The 15,742-nt window shown below is 41.4% G+C and overlaps 1 protein-coding gene across 2 annotated transcripts in view; it reads left to right on the top strand.

Moving 5' to 3' along the window:
• Nucleotides 1-15,317, top strand: part of slc8a2a (solute carrier family 8 member 2a) — a 28,844-nt gene extending 13,527 nt beyond the window's left edge. The window contains exons 2-13 of one of the 2 annotated variants that reach the window (XM_026181059.2): nucleotides 596-1,006; nucleotides 2,304-2,441; nucleotides 2,614-2,841; nucleotides 4,822-5,100; nucleotides 7,106-7,537; nucleotides 7,793-8,154; nucleotides 8,584-8,687; nucleotides 11,077-11,189; nucleotides 11,444-11,467; nucleotides 12,689-12,788; nucleotides 13,593-13,859; nucleotides 13,998-15,317. In XM_026181059.2, coding sequence (XP_026036844.2) covers nucleotides 665-1,006; nucleotides 2,304-2,441; nucleotides 2,614-2,841; nucleotides 4,822-5,100; nucleotides 7,106-7,537; nucleotides 7,793-8,154; nucleotides 8,584-8,687; nucleotides 11,077-11,189; nucleotides 11,444-11,467; nucleotides 12,689-12,788; nucleotides 13,593-13,859; nucleotides 13,998-14,374 — 2,766 coding nt within the window. In that variant the 5' untranslated portion in view covers nucleotides 596-664 and the 3' untranslated portion in view covers nucleotides 14,375-15,317. The remainder of the gene's footprint in view (nucleotides 1-595; nucleotides 1,007-2,303; nucleotides 2,442-2,613; nucleotides 2,842-4,821; nucleotides 5,101-7,105; nucleotides 7,538-7,792; nucleotides 8,155-8,583; nucleotides 8,688-11,076; nucleotides 11,190-11,443; nucleotides 11,468-12,688; nucleotides 12,789-13,592; nucleotides 13,860-13,997) is intronic. The other variant, XM_026181060.2, reaches the window with a different exon arrangement.
• The last annotated feature ends 425 nt before the right edge of the window (nucleotides 15,318-15,742 follow it).

Genomic DNA, 15,742 nt, shown 5'->3' with positions numbered 1-15,742 from the left:
CTAATATTTAAAATGCTCACAAAGATCATAATAATACCAGAAATGAAGCAGCGTGTCTAGAATTTTGTGTGAAGACTGCAGAACTGTTCTTACAGCCGCATCCATGTTTGTATGTTGTTTTTATGGTAATCTGATGTAGAGCATATTTAAAATGTACTTATTTGCATGCCATTGCTGTTATAGTTTACATTAGAATTGCTTTAAATGCTGATGTTCACATTCTTGGATAGTGCATCCAGACCACGACACTCGAGGACGAAAAGACAAACTACTTGCTCCTGATGAATGTAGTGTGTGTGTGTGTGTGTGTGTGTGTGTGTGTGTGTGTGTGTGTGTGTGTGTGTGTGTGTGTGTGTGTGTGTGTGTGAGAATGTTGGCTAGAAAGCACTTAGGCATGTCTGTATGAAGGTGTATTAGTGGGTGTACGAAGCTTGTTGTCATATAAAGCGCTTCGAGTGCTCGAGCAGAATAGAAAAGCAGGGCATAAGAACCAGCCTATCATGTACCATCTAAGACATGGTGAGATATGTAAACTATCGTATATGATAAAGATTTTCTCTTTCTCAAAAAAATGTGTGCTCCTCTGCTTCACTAGGAGTTTCTTTTGACCCAGCCGTTCCCCCAGTGAACCCCACCCCCAGGCCCTTCCTGACTCAGGGATACCATGGGACCCCCTCCGGTTTACCTTTCCAGCCTTCTCTTCCTCTCGTTCCTCCTCCTGTGCCACGCCGGGACCTCCTTCAAGCCCCAGGTTGTGGAGCGAGCATCTGACCCTGAGCTGCCGCAATCCTCTGGTAACACCTCAGGCTCTGGAAAACGGACGTGTTCTGACACTGTGGTTTGTAAACCCGGCATCCTGCTGCCGGTGTGGCTACCACTCAACCCTCCACTGGGGGAGCAGGCAGGGAGGGCAATCATCTATTTCCTCTGTCTCATGTACATGTTCCTGGGTGTGTCCATCATTGCAGACCGCTTCATGGCATCTATAGAAGTCATTACCTCGCAGGTATTATTGAACTTAAAATTGGGAATTAAAAAATGCAACCATTAAATTTTTTACTATCAGGGTTTTGTGTTTGCTCATAGTTGAAGAGTGTTTTGGCTCCTTTTTATCAGGAAAAGGCAAATTTTGTTTGCACTTTGAGCTTGCATTTTTTTAAATATCAAAGTAAAGTGCCAGTATATGTCGCCTTAGATGAATTAACAGATATGAGAATTAGGTAATAAAGAGAAACAGTTTTAAAATATTTACTATAAATTTTAAAATTTTCAATCTTCAATTTAAAAAAATAATTTTATCACATTAACTCGTTGCCAAAACAAAAGTAGTTCTAGTATCAGGCCCACTGTGTTTGAAGCATCGACTGTAAGTATAAGATGGACAAAGCCATTGTCACCTCACCCATTGCTGCTGGATTCCACTTTTGAATCACAGTCTTAGTTTGTTTGTTTTTCTGGGAGCTAAAAATGGACGCTAAAGGTAGTAATCCTGGTTAGCAAGCTGTAGACATGCTCATCAGTGCTAAATAACAGGCTAGTTTAAATTTCAGTACCAAAACCAAAGCACAAATCTCTTGGCTGTTCTACAACTAGATAATTATTTTACAGATAATTCTATTAAATAAGTGGTGGCATACCTGTCAATCAAAGCAGCCAGACCCCTAAATTTATGCCTTACACAAATTAAATTACCACCCTCTTCCAAAAATGTTGGATCACCATGTAAATGTAAAAGCAGAATGCCTGATTTTGCAAATCCTATAAATTCATATTTTGTTCACAGCAGAATACAGTTTCATGCAAAACCAGTAGAAACGTTTTAAACTTATTAGATGACCTAGCAACAGGTCAGTAACATGACTGGGTGTAGAAAAACTATTTTAGAGAAGTAGAGTTTAAATAAAGGTTTGCCAATCTGTTAAAAAATAGAATATTGTTCAACATAAAATTGTGAAGGCTTTGAATATCCATCATCTTTAGTACCTAATATCATAAAAAGATTGATACATGTACACAAGGGATGGGGCCAAAAATCAGTACTGGATTCTTGTCTGTGGCAAAGCTTGTTTAAAATGGACCGTAGTAGACTCAAAAACTGTGATTAGAGTTTACATTTTACACAATGTAACAGCATTTTGAAATTAGAGAAGCAGTCCTCAGTGCAGTTATTATGAAGAGTAAAACTGTCAACAGTCAAATGAGCTGTTTTTTGTACCAGACCGTAAACAAGATTTGGGCATTTCAAATATGTCTTAACTGAAATTAAGCATTTTGGGCATTTTCCCAAACTTCTGTGACTGCAGGAGAAAGTGGTGACCGTCACCAAACCCAACGGTGAAACCACAGTCGCAACGGTACGGATCTGGAATGAGACTGTATCCAACCTCACGCTCATGGCACTGGGCTCCTCCGCACCTGAGATCCTGCTTTCTGTTATTGAGGTGCACAACTCATTACATTTGCAGCAACATATGCGTAACATATACAACAAATGCTGGAGCTGTATGTGCACTCGGAGTCTGTTTTGAATTCTAGTTGTTACGTGGCTCTTATTCGGTTCTAGTTAGCTTAACAAATGAGCTTTGATTGACTCTTTTTTTCTCACTTTAACAGGTGTGTGGGCACAACTTCCATGCTGGGGAGATCGGCCCGGGCACCATAGTGGGCAGCGCTGCCTTCAATATGTTTGTGATAATTGGTCTGTGTGTGTGGGTGGTCCCTGACGGAGAGTCTCGTAAGATCAAACACCTCCGGGTGTTTTTCATAACGGCTTTCTGGAGTATCTATGCCTACATTTGGCTCTACCTCATACTGGCTGTCATCTCACCTGGGATTGTAGAGGTATGTTCTGATGGTTGCATACATTTTAACTGAAAAACATATGTACTTCTGGCCACAGTGCTATTGTTGATTTTTGGAAATGCAGCCTCTGCACTAAACACACTTTTAAAATGAGTATTTCTTTAAAGTTTGTGGTTTTATGAGATTATTTTCTTGAAAAAATGTGTTGTACTCATAAATATACAGTGACTAGTGTATTATTATTTCTTTCAACAAATTGAAAACTCATTGAAAATGCCATGTTGGCCCTTCACGTGGAATACACAGGACCGGATGAATATGGCTAGAGACTGCCCGTACACCATAGGCCAGGCTTGGCCAACTCCAGGCCTCGAGGGCCGGTGTACTGCAGGTTATAGAGCCTTCCCTGGGTCAACACACCTGAATCAAATGATTAGTTCATTACCAGGCCTCTGGAGAACTTCAAAACATGTTGAGGAGGTAATTCAGCCATTTAAATCAGCTGTGTTGGATCAAGGACACATCTAAAACCTGCAGAACACCGGCCTTCGAGGCCTGGGTTTGGACACCACTGCCATAGGCGGAGGAGAAGAGGACTCGTAGGGGTTTGCATTCTGTGGAGGCAAACTTGTAGTTTGTGCCGGCACTTGCGGACAGGATCATACCCATATTTTTTCATCTAAGAAGGGGTCCCCTTTATGAAAAAACATAAATGCGAGTGGAATCTCCTGAAATGAATTCAAGTCTCCAACACATTTATTCCGGATATTATCACAGTTACCTTTTGTCAGCAGATTAGACGTGCGACGCTTCTGACTCCGTACAGCTGACAACGGTCCAGCTAAACAACAATAACAGCTGGTTATAAGCCAGTATTACCCCAGCTAATGATAGACTAGATTATTACAAAAAGCACACGGGTTGGTTACATTCTCATATAATACAAGAGAATTCCCTAAATGTCCAAGTCAGCAACGGTAGATCCACTTCAAAGAAACTTCCACTAACACTGGCTAAAAGCAGCTAGCAGTGGCAAAAACAGCAGTACTTATGGACGGAAGAGTTGAGGATATCTTCAACAACTCACTGCAGTATCCCTGTCGTCAGTCAGAAGTAAGCGTCATTGACTCATACGCTCACACTGGACTCTTTTTACACAGTTTTACAGCCTCCTCCAGAGGCAAGGTAAGGAGAGGTAAGAAAACAGGATTCAGTTGACTTCAATCTGCAGTCTGCTGAGATCTAGTGGTGAGAATTCACACCCCGCAGCTTTAAATATTAATGCATTGTTACTTTTATTTGTATGACATTAGTGCCATTTGTTTTCAAATGTTGTTCAAATTTACTCTCTGCTAAATTTACTTTCTTTCATCAGAAAGTAATAATCATACCAATTCTACCAAATGTGGCAATCCTAACAATCTTATGTCTAAGCAGCAGATCTGAAAATATCTTTTTATAGCTTCCCTATGCCCATGTGCTTCGTTGGCATTAATTAGTTTGAAAGAACCTGAAATGTCAGTAAGAGGAAACTGTGGAAGACCTGAAAGATCAATAATACTCATAAAAACTACATCTCTGCATGGCAGAAGGGCAAAGCAAAGCATCACATGACTGAGCTGCAGACACAGAAGTGGTGGCTCACTGTTGCACTTTGCAGTGTTCATGTACGGACGACAGATTAGCAAGAAAACAAATATTTAAATCAACACCTGAATTCTGCTGTAAAGAACAAAAGGAAACGGTGGAAAATGTAAGTGGCAAGACTCTTCAAACAGATGCGGGGATCTTAAATACTGAATCTTACATGACATTCAAAATATTACGAGCTGTATTACAAGGTTTGGTAAATCCTCACTTGGTAACCCTTTGCACACCCACAGTCTGTATTTTTAGATGTTGTGTTTCTAAAACTCACCCAAACATCTAATTAGCTAAAAGGTATACACATACCTTTTATTCTATTTTTAATATATCAAATGAGTAACTGATTATTTTTCATGTTGCCTGCATAATCAGGTGTGGGAGGCCATAGTGACGCTGCTGTATTTTCCGGTGTGTGTGATCTTGGCTTGGATTGCTGACCGCCGCCTACTCTTCTACAAATACATGCACAAGCGTTACCGTGCTGACAAGAGGCACGGCATCGTGGTGGAAATGGAAGGGGACCTTGCTCCCAAAGGCATTGACATGATCGTGGACGGAAAGCTGTCAGACAGCAGTGCATGCCCTGGAAACTCCTCCACTGTTACGGTCTCTGTGCAGACAGGCAATGAACTAGACCCGAACAAAGATGAGGTAAGACTCAGGCAAACGTCTTATTGAGCCACTCAGCCTGAAGGCTTTAAAAGAGCGTTTTTTTTCTCCATTAATTTCAGGTTTAACATCTGTTTTGTTTTAGCTAATTAGAACTCTGCTCCCTGTAGGGGTCAGCGCAGCTGATCATCGTCCTCTATCTCACCCTGTTTCTAGCACCAACCCTCAGCATGCCCCCCTTCACTACATCCATGAATCTCCTCCGTGGTCTTCTTTTTTTCCTCCTGCCTGGCAGCTACATCTTCAAAATCCTTTGTCCAATATATCCTTCTTTGCCTCTTTGGCACCTGTCCGAACCATCTCGACCTTGCCTCTAACTTTGTCTGCTAACCGCTTAGCCTGATCTGCCCCTCTGATATACATTTAGTTATGGCCAAATATCTCGTCAATGACATGAATGTCATGATAAGTTTATTTTCTAGTGATTTCTTTGATCGGTTCTTTATCCAGACTGGAATAATTATACAGCATATATCTTGAATGACTGAAAAACAAGCATTGGGTTGTACAAGTTTGATTTTGTTTTACTTTAATCCACTCAGGGTCAAAACTTTGCTTGTATCCACACTAATGGTTAAATGTTCCTCAACAAGTTCCACCTCAACCAGGTACTTTTGGTAGCCATCAGCAAGCAACTGCTGTAATTCTGACTGGATATTTGACCAGTTTCAAGCAAAGTCAACAAATTTTGATTAGGATTGAGGCCGGAATTTTGGGGAGGCCGTTCCAGTAACCTGATGTTACCTTTGCTTACTTTACCCATTACAAAACCAGTTTTGATGTGTGCTTGGAATCATTATTCTATTCAAACACCCAACTGAGACCAGGTTTCAACTGTGTAGCTGTTGAATTAAGGTGAAGCTGAAGAATTTGGAGGCAGTCCTCAGTCTTCATTATTCCATCCACTTCATGCTTTGCTGCATGAACTGAATGTGATGCTGCCACAACAATTCTTGACCGCTAATACGATCTTCAGAAAGCCTTACCTTTACTCTTCCCAATATATGTCTTGTCATTGTGACCAAATATCTCAATCTTTGTTTCATCTGACCATAAATTTTTGCCCAGAAAGCATTTGGCTTGTCCATGTGGGCAGCTGCACATTTTAGAGAAGGAGCGTGGACTTCTTTCTTGGTCTGCAGCCTCTCAGTCTGTGGTGATGTCACGATGTCTTCTTCTAAATCGTGGCAAAGTGGTCCCACATCTAAATAATCTGCAGTTATGTACATTGTTTAAACTGGTTATCTTTGAGTACCAAAGCTCCTCCCCTTAACCATGTTGAAAATTGCTCCAAAGCCAGATCTGTGCCGAGAAACCAACTAATTTAAGTGAACACTACAAATTCTTCCAAGAAGTGTGGCCAAAACTATGCTAACAGCTCGTTGATGGCAAACCCACTAAAATGTAGCCAAATATTAGTGGGGGTGTATGTATGTATTTTCATGTTCATGCTCATGATGAATGCATGTAAAGTTCTTACTGCTACTGCACACATTTCCAATCAGTTCATTTTTGTTTAGAGCTCAGTGAGTTTATAAACAGTCATATTTAATGGTCACACTAGACATTAGTTTTTAGTTTAGTTTCACTTTATTAAAGATACGCATGGGTCCATAGCAAATAAAATAAATACAAAGTACATGTAATATTAAATAGTGGCAGTTCATTATCACGTTTCCTGAAGCAAATAAGATTTTATCTCAGTTGGAGTCTCAATAAGGGAATTGCAGAAGAGCAGACAGGTCGTCAAAGAAACAACGACATGTTGTGTCATCGCAAACTAAGATATTTATTTTCGTTCTGGTGTGAGCATCCCTCTTCACATCCCCACTGCAAACCCTGTCTGGATAGTTACAATAAAATCTCTTCTTGTAAGACACTGTTGAGCAAATAGTTTTTAAAGGGCGTTTTTACATAACATTAAGCAACACACATATCTGTGTAAACACAAGACCTAGTCTGACTACTAGTTCTCCTGCTCTGATAGGTTGTCCGCATCTTGAAAGATCTTAAGGAGAAACACCCAGACAAAGATTTGGACCAGCTGATCGAGATGGCCAACTACTCTGCCCTGGTTCACCAGAAGAAGAGCCGTGCCTTCTACCGTGTCCAGGCGACTCGCATGATGATCGGTGCTGGTAACATATTAAAGAAACATGCTGTTGAGCACGCGCGACGTTCAGGCCACGAGACTGATAAGGCCACGTGCTCGCACATTTGTTTTGAAAGCTCCCAGTATCAGTGCACGGAGAACTGTGGCTCTCTGACCCTGGGGGTGATCCTCGATGGGGGAACTGGTCAGAATACATTCTATGTGGACTACTGTACAGAAAATGGTTCTGCCAATGCTGGAGCAGACTATGAATTTACTGAGGGAACCCTGGTGTTCAAACCAGGGGAGACCCACAAAGAAATCAAGGTAAGAAAGGAAAAAAAGCTAATGTTAGTGTCAGTGTTTAACGTTTATCGTCACTGTCAAGTGTCAAACACAAAAATTGTCCTGGAGAGGTGACCAGGAATCTAGATTTCTCCCCTATAGTTGTGGTGTCTGTCATCAGTGGGATCAAAGAATCTGTCATTCTGAGAATTTAATTGTAGTGAATGTTCAATAAAATGGTTAACAACCACGTGCATCTGGAAGGAATGTAACTTTAAAATACTTTGCTCTCTCCAGGTGAGGATCCTGGATGATGACATCTTTGAAGAGGATGAGCATTTCTTTGTGCGCCTTCAGAACCTGAGGTTAGAGGAGGGTGGAAATGAAGGGATGGGGACTCCACCCAAAGGGAGACTAGTGGAGCCGCTGGTTGCTACGGTCACCATCTTGGACGACGATCATGCTGGCATCTTCACCTTTGAGCAGCATGTGCTGCGGGTGAGTGAGAGCACAGGCATCCTGACGGTGACTGTGTTGAGGAACTCGGGGTCCAGGGGCACAGTTGCTGTGCCGTACCATACGGAAGATGGCAGCGCCAAGGCAGGAGTGGACTACGAGGAGACCAGAGGGGAGCTGGAATTCACCAATGAGCAGACCAGGTAAGGTATAGTAACATAGAGGCAATGACTGGGAGATAGGGGCACACTGTTAATCTAGCTATAAGCTGTCATTCCTGACATCTCTACTTTGGCTTCGGTGCTAAAACTTAAGCCTATATTTATTTTTCACTTTAAGTCACACAAAGTGACGAATAAAAAAAGGTCTGCTTGAAATTTTTGCAATTTTATGAAAGTATTCACAGTCTTAGCTATGAGCCTATTCATTCACTATTGAGCTCAGGTGTGTCAACTGGTAAATTCAGTTCATTGGACATTACCTATGCATGTTACATATATATAGGTGCAGATGCTTAAGAAGCAGAGACTATGTTGTATTTCTGAGTTTTTCTTCCTGTGTAAAATCACAGAACTGTTCTGTATAGAAATAAGTGCGTGTGTGTTTGTCTGTGTGTGTGCTTGTGTCTTCAGTCAGACATTGCGAGTGTGCATTATAAACGTGGAGGAGTATGAAAAGCAGGAAAACTTCTTCATTGTGCTTGACGACCCCAAATGGCTAAAGCGAGGACTCTCTTGTGAGTGTGTAATTATTTCAGATTTCATTTTTAATGTTAAAGTGACTTCTCATGACTCTGTCACTTAAAAAAATTAGTATAAGATAACAGTTGTAGTCTGTTTTTCCTTTCTCATCTACACTAATAGAAAGCATTAGATCGCATCAATGTGCAAGATCAAGTATCAAAACAGTAACAACAACACACGCAGCTGAATGCTGCAAGTAACCTCACACGCAGGCGTTCACTACTGTCTCTGTTTCACTGCAGCACAGACGCTACAGCTAATTATGAGTTACTGGTGTAATTATTTGTTCGTGTAACCTCATTGTGTCAAAAAGATGCAGAAATTGGATATTTGCATGCCAGTGGAGGGGAAAGAAGTAGTCGTGTATAAAATAATTTTTGTGGAAGTTCAGAAGGGAAATGAGTGTAAGGCTGTTTTATCACAGCATGAAAATATTGCTTGTACTCAGTCATTATCTGTCTTTGTTCACAGCACTGCTGCTAAACCAGGGTAAGATTGTTTGGGTGTGGTTTTGCATGTGATCTGTGCAGCATTTTAAAATAGCTGGCTATTATTTTGAAATTCCAAATCCTTGGCCCTAAATGTGACAGTGTGAAGTGGTCGTTTTGCACTATCAGCAGAAATTTGCATTTCTTGTTTTGAGCTCAGTGAACGCCCAAGCTCTTGCTTCTTTTTACACTCACTTTAATACCTTACTGTCAATTTGTGAGTTTGTCTCAATGGGCATGAAGACGTCTGTAAAACGTTTATGAATACATTAATATTTATTCCACGGGTTTGTGTTTTTATTAAAAAAATAGTGGCAGGGCCAGAGGATGAAACACTAAATGTGCTTGTGAAGAGGGCCAAACACTCGGGAAGTACATGTAGAAAGACTGGAAAACCTGGCTAGCTTATGTGCAACCCAGGTGAGCACGTTTCACTCAAGCAAGCAGAAACCATCTTTGGGCCAGGAAAAGCTTCAACTCTGTTGGGAATGCTTTCCACAAGGTTTAGGAGTGTGTTGATGGGTTTATGGGAATTTTTGACGATTCTTCCAGAAGCATATTTGTGAGGTCAGACACTGATATTAGACAAGTAGGCAGTTGACCTCAGGTAGAGGTCAGGACATGCCGAAGCATGTTGTGGAAATTTTAAATAACCTGCAAACACCCCCAGGGAGCATTTTGAAGTGGTTTAATAACATATTGCAATATGGATATGTCAGCTTCCACAACTCTTACATGTTGGCCCATCTCACGGGTGGGGGGGGGGCTTTACCTTCAGCCCCATCCTTAAAACCTCCCTTGAGCAGGATGTCCGTCTACAATGGATCCATTGTGAAGGCGTAATAAAACTTGGGGTCCACTTGTGATAACATTCTACATGCATGCATACAACTGGTGACAGGACTGATCTTGCTATACTAAAGTGAGAAAGCGATATTACTATTACTAATGTGATATGATTAAAACATATGATTAATACAAAAGAAATCTGCCACCACAAGCATTAAGAGCTCCTTTCATTGGAACTATGGGGGCCAAGCCTATTTCCTGAAAAACAACCCCACACCATAATCACCCCTCCACCAAACTTTACAGTTAGCACAAAGCATCAGACAAGTAACGTTCTCCTGGCAACCACCAAACCCAGACTTGCTAGATAGAGAAGCATGATTTGTCTCTCCAGAGAACATGTCTCCACTGCTCCAGAGTCCAGTGGCGGTGTGCTTTACACCACTGCGTCTGACGCTTTGCATTGCTCTGGGTGATGTACGGCTCTAATGCGGCTGCTCGGTCATGGAAACCCATTCCATGAAGCTCTCTACACACTGTTGTTGAGCTAATCTGAAGGCCACATGAAGTTTGGAGGTCTGTAGCGATTGAATCTGCAGAGAGTTGATGACCTCTGTGCACTATGCACCTCAGCGATCTAAGTGTCCAAGTTTCTGTTGTTCCCAATTGCTTTCACTTTGTTATAATACCACTAACAGTTGCCTGTGGATATATTTATCAGTGAGGACATGTCATAACTTGTTAGACAGGTGACATCTCATTGCAATACCACAGTAGAATACACTGAGCTCCTGAGTGTGTTTGTGGAAGCAGTCTGCCTGCCGAGGCGATTGAAACACCTCAATATAATAATTTGGATGGGTGAGTGAATACCTTTGGCAATATAATGTAATTGATGCACTGTACTGTGCACTTGTCTTCCCACTCTGATGGCAAAATTTACAACCAGTTGTAAATGGTTAAAAATGCAGAAGCTACTATATAACATGTTGCATTGTGCTAGTGTGCTATTTTTCTTCACCTTAGCTTCAACTGAGGTTAAGAGCACGTGTGTAAGATATCATTAAGGCTTGAATAGTGATCTCCTGTCTGCTCTCTCTCACAGTGAATCCCACCCCTGAGGAGGAACAGGCCAGGAGGATCTCTGAGATGGGAAAACCCATTCTTGGAGAGCACAGCAGGCTAGAGGTCATCATAGAGGAGTCCTGTGAGTTTAAGGTGTGTGTGGCGTGAGTGGGGGGTGTTTGTTTCTTATATTATGATGCTCATACAAGTGTTACACTGCAAGTAAAGTGGCAGTTACTGACATGAAGTTATGTTAAACACATGCAGCCTGAAGATTGACAAATTAAACCAGAACTTTACTTGCAAATTTGGACAAATTCCTTTAAAAACTTTGAAAAATAAATGTGTAAGATTGTACAAGTATGTGGTTTTCTTCACTAACCTCCTGCTGCCTTGTTGTGCGTCAGAGTCCCAATGGAGTACTAGACCAGGTACAGTTTCTACTCACGCGCTGTTTGATACTCATCTGCTTCCAATCTATCTATTTTATTTCATTCCATGTACCTTTATTTCCCATACATAGAAGGAATGTATGTGTACATTGTGTATTGTGTAAGCACTGCTTGACTAAGTCCATCTCATTTGGTACTGTGTTTATACCCATCAGCCACTATATTAGGTATACCTGTATAATACCAGGTTCAAACCCCTTTTGCCTTCAAAAATACATTTATTCTTCATGGCAGAGATTTAGCACGATGCTGGACGCATTACTCAGTTTGGTCCATGTTAACATGACAGCATGACTCAGTTGCTGCAGATTTCTCAGTTTCAAATCTCTTGAAAGGTACTCTGCTGACTGTGGAGACCGTTTGAGTACATTGAACTCATCGTTATGTTTAACAATCAAGTTTGAGATGATTAGAGCTGTGTGACAAGGCACACTATCCTAACACTTGGGATTATAAAGGGATGAAAGTGTGCCAAGAAAAAATGCCTCATAATATTATATCATTACTGCAGAACTAAACTGTTAATACAGGGTAGGATGGATCCACCCTGCCAGATTCTGACCATCCAAATGTGGCAACAGAACTAATTAGACTGATTAGACCGGGCAACAATGTGAGTTGCTGCTGCTTTCCTATCCGCTTGAAACAGTCTAGCTTTTCTGCTCTGACTTCACCAGGGCAGTTTCACCCAGAGAACTGGCACTCATTGACCAGTCTTTCTCTGACCGTTCTCCTTAAATTCTAGTGTGAAGGAAAATCCCAGTGGATCAGCAGTTTCTCAAACAACCACACCACATTCAGAGTCACTTAAATCACTTTTCTTCCACATTCTGATGCTCTGTTTGAACTTGAGCAGGTTGTGTTGACTCTGCGTACATGCCTAAACGCTTTAAGCTGCTGTGTGATTGGCTGATTAGATATTTATGTTAAAGAGCAGTTGAACAGGTATACCTAATTAAGTGGCCAATATGTGTTCTTATTCTCAATTAGATAGATGAATGATCATTTAAATAGTATTTATTCTTTTTGGTGTCGGGGTGTGTGTTAAATAACAAAACAAGTTAAAATGAAAAGACATTTGAGACGTGGTTTGAAAAAAGTCTTGAAACTGTGTAATGTGAACCCATCTGTTGTGTATGCATCCATGTAAGCAATGATTGTTTCTGCTTGATTACCAACATATTTAATTTGTTGCAACAGAACACTGTGGACAAACTGCTCAAGGATACAAATCTGGCCGTGGTGATTGGTACGCGCTCATGGAAAGAGCAGTTCATCGGGGCGGTCACAGTCAGTGCAGGTCAGTGGCATCTTTGTATTTATTTATTGTTTTGTGTTTTTCTCATTTTTTTGGAGCTTCACTTGTAAATTTCTGAAATTCAGATTTGCCTGTGAATCTTTATGCATGAAATTTATTGCACTGCATGTAATTTTATTACAAGACTTTGTGAACGTTATAATTAAGACTTGTACTTTTGAAACCAGGTATGGACACAATGTGGACTGGGAAGTGTGGTAATGTCTCTGTGTTGTAAATGGTAAATGGCCTGTATTTGTATAGCGCTTTACTGGTCCCTAAGGACCCCAAAGCACTTTTACACAACCAGTCACCCACCCAGTCACCCACTGGTGATGGGAGCTACATTGTAGCCACAGCCATCCTGGGGTGCACTGACAGAGGCGAGGCTGCCGGACACTGGCGCCACCGGGCCCTCTGACCACCACCAGTAGGCAACGGGTGAAGTGTCTTGCCCAAGGACACAACGACCGAGACTGTCCAACCTTCCGATTACAAGACGAACTCCCAACTCTTGAGCCACGATCGCCCCCAAACAGAACTCTAGCTTCAACAATAAACTTTTGGTGGTTAAAACTGACTAGTGTACAGTAAACGTCGCCTTGGCTCATGGATGTGAAAGATTTAAGATGCTTTAAATACTGATAATATTTTTTGATGCGTTGGGTCTTACAGGGTTAAAGCTTCATCTGATACTATGAAGCGGTCTGTGATTGGCCCAAAGTGTGATTGCACCATTTGTAGGTATTGACGTCTTCTCTTTTTTTTGCCGTGTTTGATTTACTTTCTCTGTGTCTTGGTAAACAGGTGATGAGGATGAGGGAGAGGAGCAGCGAGTGCCCAACTGCTTCGACTATTTCATGCACATATTTTGTATCTTCTGGAAGATCCTGTTTGCTTGCGTCCCACCCACAGGGTACTGGAATGGCTGGGCGTGCTTCATAGTGTCAATCACTGTCATTGGTATTTTAACAGCCATTATCGGAGACCTAGCCTCCCATTTCGGGTGCACCGTCGGCCTGAGAGACACTGTCACTGCAGTGGTCTTTGTAGCACTGGGGACTTCTCTTCCTGGTTAGTGAGGTGTTCTTGTTGTCATAGTTGTTGTTGTAAACACTCTTGTATTGCAGAAGTTTGAATTAGGAAAGTGAATGTAAGAATGTACAGCTGATTAGCCTCATTCTCTAACTTGACTGTTTTTTTTTTTTCCAGACACCTTTGCTAGTAAAGTTGCTGCTACGCAGGATCAGTACGCAGATGCGTCTGTGGGAAACGTGACAGGAAGTAACGCAGTTAATGTGTTTCTGGGCATAGGTGTGGCCTGGTCTGTGTCTGCCATATACTGGGAAGTCAAAGGGAAGGTTTTCCGTGTGGACCCAGGATCACTGGCCTTCTCTGTCACGCTTTTCACCATTTTTGCCTTCTTGTGTATGGGAGTGTTAATGCTTCGCCGAAGGCCGTCCATAGGTGGTGAACTAGGAGGCCCACGCGTCCCCAAAGTCCTTACCTCACTGCTGTTCTTTGGACTCTGGTTCCTCTACGTCCTCTTCTCTAGCCTGGAGGCCTATTGCCATATACAAGGCTTCTAAATGAGCACAGCTGTGGAGAGTCATGCCTGCACAATAACACACACACACAAAACTCCCACTGATAAACAGTTGCCGTCATCATTTGACATCTGCTGCCACGGTTTAGAAACATACGTATACACACCACAGATTCAACCACGGAACATCCGCTGCCGGACTGTGAAATTATTGTGACAGCACTCCTTCATTTTCACCTCATGAAGTGCAGCGACTGCTTTTTAAGAAAGCAGAATAGATGTGAAGTCGCTGGATTTTTCTTGATACCTGGAGACTCGCATCCTGGATGCCCAGGATTTGGTCGTATGTCTCCCCACACCTGTAGAGTCTGGGTCAGAGCTTATTTTACAAGATGACTATTTCAGGCGTTTATATACAGTAAGCTGCTCAGATACATAACAGTTGGAAGAACACTACTTTGCTTCATATGTTTCTCTCGCAAAAAGAGAAACTTTGTTTGTTAGTTCATTGTTGTCAGTATTCATGAATCCAGGTGATTTGAAGGAAGACTGCAGGCCACTCAGTAGCAAGTGAGCTTTTTTGACAGTCCACAGGAGAAGCAATAAGCTGCTGTTATGAAATATCTCCCACTGCTCAGTTGTGTGTCTGTGTTGCGTTAGGTGACATGAGGCACTGTTTGATGTTTAGCGCTCTGCACCTGCTTAGTTTGATCCCATTGTAGGCATTGATAATAGCAACACTACATGGAGCCAGTATTGAAATGTGAAACTGATAAAAAGTTACACGATGAATTTCTCATAAGCACCTTGTGTCTGCCATTTAGTTTGACTCCTTGAAAACAACGATTCATTCACCCCTGAAGTCTTATCTGTTTATTTATCAATGGTGTAATGTTATTGTATTTCTAATTTTATGAATTTGACTGTTATTGACAAAAGCACGTTGTAATTTATTGTAAGTTGTCATAATTACATTTAAATTTTAACTGCATGTGTCTCGATGAGGTTTGTCTTCAAGTCCACGTAAGTAAGCATGATGGTATGACTTATTGGGGTTATACACTTACCTGTTCTGTGTTTAACAGATGCATTTTAAGTTTGTGCACCCAAAAAACATGGAAAGTGAGGTTAAAAAATATTTTTCTCTTAAAAGAAAGAAAAATCAGTACATAATATATAATTTAATATAATATAATAACATGTCATGCAGGTCGGACCTCAATTAAAGCCTAAAAAATTCACTATCTGAGATTTTAAGCAGAGCAAGATGAGTTGCTGTTGCTGGGGAGCAACTGATAACACCTCTTATTGTAGAGAAAAGTCACTGATAGCATTAAATGGTATGTGAAGAGGAATGTCAGCGTATTTTGTTTCCTTTTTTCTTTGTTGATTGATTAGAGGGAAGGTTTGT

Source organism: Astatotilapia calliptera, chromosome 10 (genome assembly GCF_964374335.1).
Source record: "Astatotilapia calliptera chromosome 10, fAstCal68.1, whole genome shotgun sequence".
Lineage (NCBI taxonomy): Eukaryota > Metazoa > Chordata > Actinopteri > Cichliformes > Cichlidae > Astatotilapia > Astatotilapia calliptera.
This window is presented reverse-complemented; position numbering and strand designations above follow the sequence as displayed.